We start from the raw sequence: 13,910 nt of genomic DNA on the forward strand, positions 1-13,910 counted from the left end.
TATGATGGTATGGTATAAAGATATCACTTCACTACAAAGTATGTGACTCTAGGTTGTCTTCACTTTTAAATAAATCTATGCAGGAGAGTTAAACCTGCATGCTAATTATTTTCTTTGTATGCCCTAAGGTCATTTATTATGGAAATATTTATATTCATCATGACGTGTTGCATGGTGATGGGTGTTGCATTCTGATTTGAGCATCAGTTCAAGGCTAGTATGAGACTCCTGTCAGTGTCAAGATTTTTGGTTGGATCTAAATGTTTCTGTAGTAGTCTATGTGTGGTGAGTCTGTACTTGTCTTTAGCTACACTTTCCTGTAAATCTGTGGCCTTAATGCCATAGTACATTTTAAAATGTTGTGTAAAGTTGAAGGACAGGGGCATTTCATGTGAAGTCACCCTGGGGCACCCAAAGGGGTTAATCCGGGCCTGACCAGGAAAGATTGTGGAGTAGTTTGGAAATAGAAATAATTATGGTTGGATAAAAGAATTTACCTAGATATTTGTATTTTAGGAGACTTTTTTTTTCAAATAGCAGATTTTAATTACAGCATACCTATTTATAGTGACATGTCATGATGACATGTTGGAGATCAGACTGTGCCAGCAGCACATTTGAAATGTTCTTGTAGGAGTCTCAGTATGGATGGGAGTGTTCTTTTTTTTTTTTAATATGTGCTCTGTGGTTTACTATCACCCTCACGTAACCTTACCCATAGCCTAATACCAACAACAGCAACCATGATAATGACAATAATCAAAAAAGATATCGGAACAGATAAAAGTGCATCTCTCTAGAAATGACCTCTGCTGTGGAAATGTGAAGTTTCAGATAGCGGGGCGGGATTTACATTCCACTGGTCAAAAGTTAAAGCCTTGGGCTGCAAATAACTATAAAATGTAACCACTTTAACCACAATCTAACTAACTAACTAACTAGGCCTAACTAGCCAATAAACAGCCCATTATTTCCATGACGTCATTCCGTACAGGTAGGATCACTGCTGGTTGTGATCCCATAGTGCTCATTGTACAAGCATGACTGAACTTGGACTTCTCAGAGTCGCCCCTTTGGCAGTCATTATAGTGAATGGTTTACCTCATTCACTCACAGTGGCAGCGCCTGAATGCCTGATGTCAAAGCAGGTATTAGGACACACAATATAGTAACCTGGATTGATGGCTGTGTTATGTACAGGCTGTAGTGACTTATATAACAGCCGCTGGCTATATTCTGGTCCCACCATGTGAACCAATAGTGAAATGTTTTTATTGCTGTTGATATTGCTGAATGTGCTTCCAGAGGGCTTTCCCTTGGCTCAGCGCACTTTAAATGTTTTAGCCTGACAAGTGGAAGCAAAGGTCGGAGAGTCTTATCTTAATCCGACATAAAGATAGTCAATGGGGCTGTAAAGCCTACACATGGGTGGGAAACAATAAACTTCAGTGACTGACAACCACAACCTGACCATAGCCTATACTCTCGTAGTGCTCCTGTTTGGACGCCAACCTGTGCGCATTTTGCCCTCCGCGCGCGCACTTCTCGTGACTGCATCATGGACGTAGTATTATTATGATGCGTGCGTAAATCTCACCTTTTTCACGCTCACTTTCTTCTTGCTCTTCTCCTGCGCATGTTGGAGCGCAGGCATGGGCAGAAAGTCCTCTTCACAGCAGAGGAAGCTCACCGTGCATCCCATCCGAGCAGAGCCAGGGCGCGCACGCACACACACACGTCCAAACGCAAACCCATTCAAAGCTTCCCCTCTCGGTCGCCTTCCTTCCTTCCTTCGCGCCTCTGACAGCAGGTAGTTACTGGGACTTTACTCCGCTCAGACGGCCGAGAACTCGGTGTGGCATCACTGCGCGGTCAGTCGAGCATTAGGCCTTTACGAATGGTGCTTTCTTTGATTTATTTTGAGAGACAGGAATAGAGGACTGTTCCGATGAGTTCCCTGCACTTGTCCTCAGCCAGGGTGAGGTGACTGCAAGCTGTCTGAGGAGGACAAACAGGTAGCCTACAGCGCGCGCTCTCTCTCTCTCTCTTACTCTCTCACTCTCTTACTTAGGCTACTCTCTCTCCAACTCTCTCTCTCTCCCTCCCTCTCATCTTTACATTCACACATAGGCCTATCTGGTGATTGGCCATGCAGGCTGTCATTCAAAAACGTGCAGGGATTGGCTGTTTAATTGCCTACACATGTGCAAACATTGGAACCCCCACACAGCCACTACACCCCCCCCCCCCCACACACACACACACACACACACACACACACACACACACACACACACACACACACACACACACACACAGTGGTGTTTCTCATCAATTCTGAGGACATTGCATGGACTTTTACATGATGGACTTATCCATTTCCAGAAGAATTGCCATAGCCCTAACCACTACTTGGCTAACGCTAAGTTTTCACCCTAAAATATAATTATTATCGTAATGGGGACTTCTATTTTGTCCCCAAAAGGAAGGCAGAGACCACATTGTTACGAAAATAGTCCCCACAACATGAGTATGTCACCTGCACACACACACACGCGCGCACAGACAGAGTATAACAAAAGTATTTTTCTATTGTGTTTGCCAATCAGCTGCAGCCTGGGCTCATGAATTACCTCTAAGTAGCATCAAACCACTGTACTGGGATCAGCCGTTGTACAGTTCAGGAATCCCCGCTGCCCTACAGTCTTCTTGAGTAGCACTGGTGAAGTTCAAGAGCTTTGTTCACTTTCATGTTTGTGTTTGCTGCCCTCTGCTGGCTGACTTGTCAAATTATACAATCAACGTTCCTACATTGCTGCCTTTATCTACTTGTGTTTACCTTTCTGTGCTTTTAAAGACAGTTATATAACCCATGCTTTACACAGGTGTATAAATATCATTGTTGGAAATATTAACTCAAAATCTCAGCATGAGATACTGTTGCAGTCGACTCGTGAAGAGGTTGTTCTATACTTGTTGGTCTTATTTTCTCCCTGTGGTGGAGGATCCACATAGATCCTTTACTGAAGTAACCATGTAAAAGAATTTCAAGCTGTTTTCAAATTGTTTATTTAAAATCTTAAAAAAAGTACAGAAATAAAGTACAGCAGTATCATTTGTATCATAGTGAAATTAGTAGTTTCTCTCCAGATATAACGTGAATGATGTTATTGTATTGAGGATGATAGGATGATTCATGAAAAAAAAAGAAAATCAGTTTTCATTTTGGGGGTTATTCTGGTCAGTCTTTCGTGAAAAGAGTATTCTGCCTAGAATTGCATTATTCAATACTTCAGGTGAACAGTCAGTTGTTTCAGAGGTGGGCGGTGGTATTTATTTTTGGCATGGGAAAAGGCTGCTGTGTATAGAGTGTGTAGATGCACACATGACAGGGGCATAAGGTATAATCCATTGTCCCTAAAAGGTTGCCGTCCAAATCAACTGACTTGTTTAAGTGCTGCAATGTAAGGTTTAGCGATTGAATAGATACAAAATAAAAGGCTGAGACCCAAATGGTTAGATATCTCACATGTTGAATCAGCTTTGAGTCGATTCACCTTCAGTGCACACATACACAGTGAATACACAATGTAAGTGCTGGTGATCATTAAATACATATTTGCATGCAGTGCCAAATTTAAAGTGGGTTTGAGGAACTTTCCGTTTTTGTTGATTCTAGTGGCACCTTTGAACTAAAGCGGTAGTGTTTTTATGACATGGCGTGGGCATTTTTAGGAAACAAGTGAAAGAGAGACGGCAGGATGCATCGCGATGTGGTAATGTATTTATGTATGATTAATAATGATTAATATGACGGTGATGGTGATGGTGAAGCAAAGTATACTTTGATTTAGTACCGTTCATAAACACAGGATGTTACGGTCTGCCTGCCGTAAATCATTTTGTGATTTCCCGGGAGATGGTGCCCGAGCAAAGGCATTAATAATAACTTCATAAAAATAGCGTTGTTTTCGTAGATGGTCTCGTTTGCTGTCACAGGACATTCATGATCATCGGAGGAAAAATTAGACTGTTTCATAAACATTTAACAGATCCTTGTATGTGGTTTAAATGAAGTAAGACAGGTGCAAGGTATGTGGGAAACAGCTAAATACTGTTTACACAGTATGATTCTAGTCTCTATTATGGTGTGAAAGCTGAAGCTCAAATGATGACCCGCACCAAGGTGATTCTCAGAAAATCCTTGTAATCATGTTTCCTGAAACTTTCCCTGGTTTGGCATCTCATTCTTAGACATACCATGGTGGTCATCCATGCGTCTGTCTGTCTTTTAGAACTCACGTCGATATGCAAGCAGCACATCATCCTGCGTTTCCAGGCACTCTGTCCACAAAGTGTAGGTTGAGTTGTCGGTCCGGTATCAGAACAATGCGGTTGATGCATTTCACCTCTCCCACTGTGGGGTCTGCTTGGATTTCAAACCGCCTGATTAGCTGGAAGGAGAAGAAGAAGAAAAATAAACACTTTATCGTTAGGCCTGGCTGATTATAGCCATGGCAACACACTGACCTCCTCAGGTTATGTTTTTGTAATGTGTGTGGTGAAAGCATGGAGCAAGCTTTGTTTGTCAAGGGGATGCCATGGACAACTATGAAGCTGCTTTGTAATTCATTCATGAAATTTGATTCTATGAAATTGTCGTGACTGCTAACTTGCTTTTTATGGTCATTTATTTAGGTGTAATCCAGTGTTTGAGACTGGATAGAGGACTTTTACATCATGTGCCAGAAAATCTCAATACATTTCAATAAATCAAAACCCAACTCTGCACTTTTTTTTTCACCACACCTCTCTATACAATTTCAGTGCTCACCTTTTATTTGACAGCATCAAGCCTTACATCATCAGATCACCTGTATTCAGTAGATGTTACAAAAGGTTTTATCACCCGTCAAACTTACCCGAACCAGAACCAGATACATCTCCAGTTCAGCGATGCGGCGGCCCACACAGCCTCTCACTCCGAAGCCGAAGGGGATGGAGCCGAAGGGGTTGGGCCTCTCGTGGCCGTCACGCAGCCACCTCTCCGGTTTGAACGTGAACGGGTCGGGGAAGGTCTCCTCGTCATGACTGATGGCATAGTGGCAGAGTACGAAAGAGGTCTGGAGAGACAACATATACAGTCCCCTCCATAAGTATTGGAACAGTGAGGCCAATTCCTTTATTTTTGCTGTAGACTGGAAACATTTGGGTTTGACACCAAAAGATTAATATGAGACAATAGCTCAACATTTCAGCTTTCATTTCCAGGTATTCACATCTGGATCTGATACACAACTGAGAAGATATAATTTTTTAAAAAAGAACACAACATTTTTAGGCAAGCAAAAGTATTGGAACAGATAGACTTTAAATAAATTAAAGTGAATAAACCGTAATATTTTGTCGCAAATACTTTGCTTGCAATAACTGCATCAAGCCTGTGACCCATTGACATCACAAAACGTTTGCATTCTTCTTTTGTGGTGCTTTTCCAGGCTTTCACCGCAGCCTCATTCAGTTGCTGTTTGTTTTGGGGGGTTACTCCCTTCGGTCTCCTTTTTAGCAGGTAACATGCATGCTCCATAGCGTTTAAGTCTGGAGATTGACTTGGCCAGTCTAAAACCTTCCATTTCTTGCCCCTGATGAACTCCTTTGTTGTTTTTGCAGTTTTTTTGGACCCTTATCTTGCTGCATGATGGAGCATCTTCCAATCAGTTTGGTTGCATCTTTCTTTAAATTGTCAGACAGAATGTTTCTGTAGACTTCTAAGTTCATTTTGCTGTTGCCATCATGTGTTACTGTGTTGTTGTCAAGATGAACCTTTACCAAATTGATGGAAAGGCTAAAGTTTGGAGAAAGAAAGGATCTACTCATGATCCCAAACATACAGGCTCATCTGTGAAACACGGTGGAGGCAATGTCATGGCTTGGGCTTGCATGGCTTATTCTGGGACGGGCTCATTATTCTTCATTGATGATGTAACACATGATGGCAACAGCAAAATGAACTCAGAAGTTTACAGAAACATTTTGTCTGACAATTTAAGGAAAGATGCAACCAAACTGATTGGAAGATCCTTCTTCATGCAGCAAGATAATGACCTAAAACACAACAAAGGAGTTAATCAGGGGCAAGAAGTGGAAGGTTTTAGACTGGCCAAGTCAATCTCCAGACTTTAACGCTATAGAGCATGCATTTTACCTGCTAAAGAGGAGACTTAAGAGAGTAACCCCCTAACACAAACAGCAACTGAATGAGGCTGCGGTGAAAGCCTGTAAAAGCATCACAAAAGAAGAATGCAAAAGTTTGGTGATGTCAATGGGTCACAGGCTTGATGCGGTTATTGCAAGCAAAGGTTTTGCGACAAAATAGTAAGTTTTATTTATTTAAAGTCTATCTGTTCCAATACTTCTGCTCGCCTAAAAATGTGGTGTTCCTTTACAAATAATTATATCTTCTCAGTTGTGTATCGGATCCAGATGTGAATACCTGGAAATGAAAGCTGAAATGTTGAGCTATTGTCTCATATTAATCTTTTGGTGTCAAACCCAAATGTTTCCAGTCTACAGCAAAAATAAAGGAATTGGCCTCACTGTTCCGATACTTATGGAGGGGACTGTACATTATATAGCTGTATATCATATATTATTTCATATATTATTTATAAAGTGAAATATATCAGGCCTTTTTTTATTTATTTTTTTGTTGATTTGAGATGCTGGATTCTTCATGAGCTGTAAGCCGTAATCAGCTACATTTAACAAAAAAGGCCTTGACATATTTCACTTTAAATGTAATAATAGAAGAGTATCTGAAAGTTTTTATTTTTAATTAACAGAATTAAAGGTGAAGTAAGCGATTTATTTATGTTAATAAAAGTGTTAATTCGCTCTTTATTCATACAGTGACCACTTACATAGTGTGCACGTTTCATAAAGCTGATCTCTCAGTCACCTGCTCTGCATGTAATCGGCAAATAAACTTTTCGGGGATCCTGAAACTGATATCCAATCAGAAGAGAGAACGCTACAAACCGGCACCCGTCTCACTGCCGGTGCATGCGCAGAGCGACAGATGGGTGAATGTTTATGCGCCTATAATGGCAGAGCAGATAAGAATCCTTCCCAATGTCTGTCTTGATGGTTTTTATCATGTTTTATCACACTTACTTATCTGAGATGATGCTAGATAACTCGCTGCTTGAAGACCGCGACAGTGCATTAATGTGGTGACGTGGGGACGAGGGAGGGGACTGCTAACTGCAGTCAGTGACAGGAAGTAGGAAGTTAGCTAAACTGACCATTCCGCTTACAGCACCTTTAACTTTTCCATGATATTGTAATTGTTTGAGATGCACCTGTCTGTACACACAAAACACGTACAAAGAAACCAAATAACGGTAAAAAGAAAAGCAGACCCACACTCTTTGGAAATTGATATCCACCAATCGCAATCTCCTTTTCTGTTATGAGCCTTGAGTTTGCTGGAACCACGGGGTACATCCTGCAAAACAAGAATGAAGCATTTCTTTTATCCTGCTGTTGTGGCTGACAAGTTATAAAAAATAAACACACAATGTGGCTAAATGTTTGACAAGGAGAGGAAAAGTGGAGCCTAAAAACTACAACTCCCTCCTGTAACCTCTCTGACCGGTCTAACCTCAGAGCTTCCTTGACAACCGCCCTTAGGTACGGCATCCGAGTGACCTCAGCAGCGGAGGGCAGCGGGCCTGCTGGCTCCAGTGTGGACACTTCTCTATGCAGTCTGTCCTGGGTGTGAGGGTTCTTGGACAGCAGGTACAGTATCCATGTGAGGGTGTTGGATGTCTGAAAAGCAGAGAAATGCTGTTGCTGTGGAGTTTGAGTGTGTATTCTAGTTTTAAAAATAGGCTAAATAAGTTTATGTTCTCCTCTGCTTTTAACTACATTCTGACTTTCAGATGCAGAGTGGCTCTAAATTAATTATCTAGTATTTTCTTTAATTAATGTATTATTGTTGTGATTTTTTTTTTTTGTATTTTACTTTTATTTTAGAGAGTCCTGTTTACCGTGTCCACTCCAGCCAATAGGAGCTCAGTGATGCTGCCGTACACATCGTTGGTGCTTATCTGAGTGTTTGAGAACAGGTATGTCAGGTAGTTGACCTCCACCTCCTGGTTGTTGTCCACACGCTGCTGTAAGGCCGCCATCTTCTTGTCAATCAGCTCTTTGGCTACAATGAGCGCAGAAATGGAAGTGTTTCATTTAAGTGTTCAAAAAATTACTTACAAAAGAAACATTTACTAGTTCATTTTAAAGTCAAATTTAAAAAAAATTGCTCAAAACATCTGTAAAGCACACCAATTAACCAGTTATACCTAGTTTGTTTAATGCATGGGAAAAAACTGTAAAAAATTACAGCATTGTGTAAACTAACCATCCGAAGGCTGTAGCTAGCTTCATATTATATCCACAGAGAGTGCTATCAATATTTCGATATAAGACTCTATAAGAAAGTGAAGAAGTGTTTGTCTGCTTGAAAAGACAGTCAATCAAACCTGATACTGGTATTGATCCTGATATTAAACAATGAGACACAATTTGTTTTAGTTCTGATCTGATTCCGATATCTGTGTTTTGAATATCTGACAATACTGATACTGTCATACTATGTCATCATTTTTTTATCTTTTTTTAATTGGTCGTGATGTTTAAGATCATAAAGGCTAAACAGTCAACTCAACACAACCTTGCTGACACCTCAGCTGTCTCCTTCACGACTCACCAAAGCTGAAGATGCCGTCCCAGCCCGCGATGTAGCGCTGCCAGAAGGGCAGCAGACTGCGGCTCCACTTGGGAGACATGACCACAGGCAAGCTGTTGGAAAACATCTGGGCTATGGAGTCGATGAAGTCCTGAGTACCTGCAGGGGTTTCCTTCTCCAGACAGCCAAGCCTCGTCTCAAACAGTATGGAGGCAATACCTGAGCGGTCAAAGGTTTACATTTAGAATAGGGAAAGGAAAAGATCAAAAACCCTATTCGTAAAATTGTTATCGCAGAGCTTAAAGTCAGGAAGTTAGAAAGCAACAAGAAATATTTAATGTGGCAATGAGGAACTTTCATTTTGTTTTTGTTGATTCTAGCACCCCCTTTGGAAAAATGCGGTAGTGTTTTTACGGCACCTGCACCTGCTGTCCTAAAGATCTTTGCTAGCGTGTGCCGCCAACGCAATTGTTTAGGAAGCAAGTGGCAGACGACAGTATGCATGCCGATGACGTAATGTATTAATATGTGACGTTGTAAGATTAATAATAGTAATATGACCATGGTGAAGCAAAGTAAACTTTGGTTTATAGTACCGTTCATAAGCACAGGCTGTTCCGGTCTGCCTGCCGCAAATCGTTTTGTTTACTATAATACATTACTAATAACGATATAAAAATAGCACTCTTATCTCGTTTACTGCTACAGGTCATTTATGATCTTTAAAAGAAAATTAGACTTTTACATCAACATTTCAAAGTTCCTCGTAGGAGGTTTGAATGAAACGTGCACAATGCACTCTATCTACTCTTCAGGTTTCCTTCAAGCCCCAACCACAGCGAGTTCTACCAGCAGCCAATGCGGAAGTGACAAAATGAAGTTCACCGAGTGGCCACTAAGAGGTGGTACCAAAACAGAGCAATTTCTCATCGACTCCCTTGTTAAATAGGCCGTTTTCACAGCATTATTAAACCTATTTACGGCCAGGTCCAATAAACCATTCTAGTCTGTATGTTTAGGTCATATCTCCATGAAAACACTGAGGGAGGTGAATTTTTTTCGAACAGGCTAGTTTTTAAACTATTGGAGGTTAAACTTTAGGAATAATTAGGGGCGTGGCCTCTTGAGTGACAGCTAGCCGCCCGCTGGCCCTCATTTCGCCTCGGAGGTACAGTATATGTCAGCTAGGTGGGCGTATCTCCCTCCCCCCCGACGTAATATCAATGCCCTTTTTCGGAAAAAGGAAATAAAGCGGAGTAAAAATCTGCTAACTGAGGTCAGCCCAGATGCTACATGCAGTTTATATACTATCTATGGTTTCCTCACATACCCTCTAGGGAGAAGCTATAGAGCTCGTTGGCCACGTTGGGCACCAGGTCTCCTGTGGGGCTGGACTGACGCAGGTAGTTCACCCTCTGGATGAAGTCTGTCACAACAGCATTGATGTTGCCGTCATACTGTGCAGAGTCTTTGGGATTGAGCATGCGCTTGTTCAGCGTGCGCCTGAGGTTGAACCACTTCTCCCCTTCACTGGGAACACAAACAGCCACAATGAGTCAAAGCTGATCAATGATTTTCAAGTTCAACGCTTGACATTTCCAAACATGTGAGATTTGTTTTCCTAAACAGAGTTCACTTCAGATACATATTAGGCGTTAAAGGTTATTCATGTTTTCAATAATAAAACGGGTCCCAAGTGTGACTCCCCTCTCTGCCCCATTTCACCTCTGTCTCTCTGCACTATCAATAAAGCATATAAAAAAATGCCCAAAAAATATAAAAAAATAAAAATAAATAACAATTTTGAACCTGAAATGAGCATAACGTGACCTTTAACTCAACCCAATAGGGGATTTATGTTGGGGATTTGAACACACCAACCGCCCAGTCTGAAAACAAACTCTTTATTACGAGTAGGTCACGGTCAAATCCGTCCCACATGACTGGACTTCACCCAGGAAAGCCCTTATGTAAGTTTTATTGGGGTGTTGTATAAACATGGGACAGTAGTAGGCCTGTGTAGCAAGGAAATTGGAATGGAGCATTGTTGTGGACATCATAGCAGTCTTACAGTGTGAGGGGCCCATAGCCGACTCCCTTCATATCCCGATACTCAGTCCAAAGGGTCATGTCCCCTCGTCTGGGGAACTTCTCGTCGTTTCTCATGAGTTCCTCCAGCAGCTTGGGAGTGTTGAGATTCACATCCTTCATTCCTCCTTTGTATATGGGCCCGTACAGCTGCTTGTGATAGATCTGATGGTTGGCAAAGTGGACGCAAAGGTACATGAGTTAAAGTGTTAATACGCAGCCTCGGCTCCGTTAAAGGATGTGTAAACAAAGAATATATCAACAAAGAGGACCACAGTCTAGCAACCTGCCAGTTTACAAAGCCTAGGCTGTCTATAATTTTTTTTTAGTACACACACATTGACAGGTAACGCTTCGTGAGGAGATATTCACTGATTTAGACAAAAAGTGATTATCCAGAATCGCTGTCTACACCAACAAAGAAACTTCTCCTGAGGTGAAAAGAAGAGCTGCTCATGAAGAGAGGGTAGGCAGCCTTCTCCTGTCTCCTGTGTGAGAGTAAACTGAGACTAGTTGTTGTAACCTGGAGGTTACTATGGGAACTAAGGTAATGCAACCAGCCTGACATGTTCTATTATGCATTGCTGCTGGGGAAAAATGCCAAACATGGATATCACACCCTTGATCCTTCAAACAGATTATCAAAGTTTGCAGTAGGTCAACACAAAATAAAGTTATATAAGGGGTCTTTTTTTCTAAAAAAAAAAGAAATCGTGCAATATAGTCTATATGCAGATTTAAATAATCAGGTTTTGCTGTGCTGGCAATGGCATTGACCTGCAGAATATAAGTTTGTGTGTATGACTCAGAGACTTGGGTAGAACAGCTTACCTGTAGCTCGTGCATACGGTTGTAGTAACCCTGAAACACCATTCTGTAGATCGTCTCCAAGAGGCTGACCGCTGGGAGGTCCTCTACTGTCCGGGGCTTGTCATGGAAGGTGGAGAGCACCCCGGGGTCTGTGGAGGTGCTGCTCCCCACCTCCCTGAAGCTGCCCCGGGCTAAGGTGAGCAGGCACGGCCGCTGACAGCCTCCAGTTCTCCGCAAAACACTCACCAAGAAGGCGGCCATGGCGAGCGGCAGAACAGAGAACACTAAAGGCTCCTGTTACATACAGGAATGAACTGAGCGGAATGTTTAACCCTTTACATGGTAGTAAGAGCTCTCCGACTTCTCGTGGGACACTTTAGTTTTTAAACAGTTAGTTCCGACTGGGTAATTTGATTGGACGAGAGGGATTTCATGAACGCGGATATACAGGTCCTTCTCATATAATTAGCATATTGTGATAAAGTTCAATATTTTCTGTAATGTACTGATAAACATTAGACTTTCATATATTTTAGATTCATTACACACAACTGAAGTAGTTCAAGCCTTTTATTGTTTTAATATTGATGATGTTGGCAAAAAAGTAAAGAAAAACCAAAAATCCCTATCTCAAAAAATTAGCATATTTCATCCGACCAATAAAAGAAAAGTGTTTTTAATACAAAAAAGTCAACCTTCAAATAATTATGTTCAGTTATGCACTCAATACTTGGTCGGGAATCCTCCAGTCTTCCTCCAGACTCTGGCACCTTGATTTCCGAATGACATGTAAAATTTGCTTTCATCCGAAAAAAGTACTTTGGACCACTGAGCAACAGTCCAGTGCTGCTTCTCTGTAGCCCAGGTCAGGCGCGTCTGCCGCTGTTTCTGGTTCAAAAGTGGCTTGACCTGGGGAATGCGGCACCTGTAGCCCATTTCCTGCACACGCCTGCACGGTGGCTCTGGATGTTTCTACTCCAGACTCAGTCCACTGCTTCCGCAGGTCCCCCAAGGTCTGGAATCGGCCCTTCTCCACAATCCTCCTCAGGGTCCAGTCACCTCTTCTGGTTGTGCAGCGTTTTCTACCACACATTTTCCTTCCCACAGACTTCCCACTGAGGTGCCTTGATATAGCACTCTGGGAACAGCCTATTCGCTCAGAAATTTCTTTCTGTGTCTTACCCTCTTGCTTGAGGGTGTCAATGATGGCCTTCTGGACAGCAGTCAGGTCGGCAGTCTTACCCATGATTGCGGTTTTGAGTAATGAACCAGGCTGGGAGTTTTTAAAAGCCTCAGGAATCTTTTGCAGGTGTTTAGAGTTAATTAGTTGATTCAGATGATTAGGTTAAGAGCTCGTTTAGAGTACCTTTTCATGATATGCTAATTTTTTGAGATAGGAATTTGGGGTTTTCATGAGCTGTATGCCAAAATCATCAGTATTAAAACAACAAAAGACCTGAAATATTTCAGTTGGTGTGCAATGAATCTAAAATATATGACAGTTCAATTATTATCATTACATTATGGAAAATAATCAACTTTATCACAATATGCTAATTATATGAGAAGGACCTGTACAGTAGGCAGTGGGACTTTTAACCATGGGCTTTTAACTCCGTCCGCTTTACAGGTGTTTTTATAACGGTCGTTATCTACGATTTAAACTTTGCACCACAAAGATGGACATAGGCCGATTTCCAGATAGCTTTATGTGTCTAAAACCCAAATGACTCACATATAAATTTGGTTTCAACTTATGCTATTACAAATTAAGACAGTTTTTGAGGTTAAGTTTTTTAAATTATTGTTTCGTGTAGGCAACAATGTGTTTGTCATTTAGCCTATTGATACTGTGGTGAATGTTGGGCTGTTCATCAGAGAGTGAGCCAGAGTGTCTGCGTTGTTAATTAGATGATTAAGATGTTGCGCTGCAGCTGAAGGGAGTGGGTTTGGGAAGAGGGAGGTTAGAAAAAGGGCAGAGAGATTGAAGTCAGTGTTATTGGGGAGCGGACTGAATATAGGGCTTGTGCCCAACTAAGAGAAGTTCTAAGCCGAATGCACTCGGGGCTGGGGGGGTGGTGCCGTTCGCATGCCGCTAGGGTTACCGCCGGTGACGATAGAAATAGAATAGGGAAAGGTTCCAGTATAAATGAGGTACAAGTTACTGATAGTGTGGGGATCCTGTAGGAGTGCTCACTTCTAGCGTGATGTTCTCTAATGCCTGTTAACAATAGTATGGTCATATCAAAATGTTTCATTGTATTTC

The 13,910-nt window shown here is 41.7% G+C and overlaps 2 protein-coding genes across 4 annotated transcripts in view; both read right to left on the reverse strand.

The window, feature by feature from the left end:
* tns1b (tensin 1b) overlaps positions 1-1,702 on the reverse strand; it is a gene marked incomplete at its 5' end in the record, with an annotated part of 174,492 nt that extends 172,790 nt beyond the window's left edge. For all 3 annotated transcript variants that reach the window (XM_080038119.1, XM_080038122.1, XM_080038118.1), the window contains one exon: positions 1,598-1,702. In XM_080038119.1, the coding sequence (XP_079894245.1) occupies positions 1,598-1,702 (105 nt within the window). The remainder of the gene's footprint in view (positions 1-1,597) is intronic.
* Positions 1,703-3,204: 1,502 nt separating this feature from the next.
* On the reverse strand, positions 3,205-11,905 carry cyp27a1.1 (cytochrome P450, family 27, subfamily A, polypeptide 1.1; the record flags this gene model as incomplete). Its single annotated transcript, XM_080038396.1, has 9 exons — positions 3,205-4,454; positions 4,923-5,123; positions 7,426-7,507; positions 7,664-7,830; positions 8,052-8,215; positions 8,768-8,965; positions 10,077-10,276; positions 10,818-10,999; positions 11,666-11,905. The coding sequence occupies 9 exons, from the start codon at positions 11,903-11,905 to the stop codon at positions 4,323-4,325; spliced, it is 1,566 nt and encodes a 521-aa protein (XP_079894522.1). The 3' UTR covers positions 3,205-4,322.
* Positions 11,906-13,910: the final 2,005 nt, after the last annotated feature.

Source organism: Ammodytes marinus (assembly GCF_949987685.1).
Source record: "Ammodytes marinus genome assembly, chromosome: 12".
Taxonomy (NCBI): domain Eukaryota; kingdom Metazoa; phylum Chordata; class Actinopteri; order Uranoscopiformes; family Ammodytidae; genus Ammodytes; species Ammodytes marinus.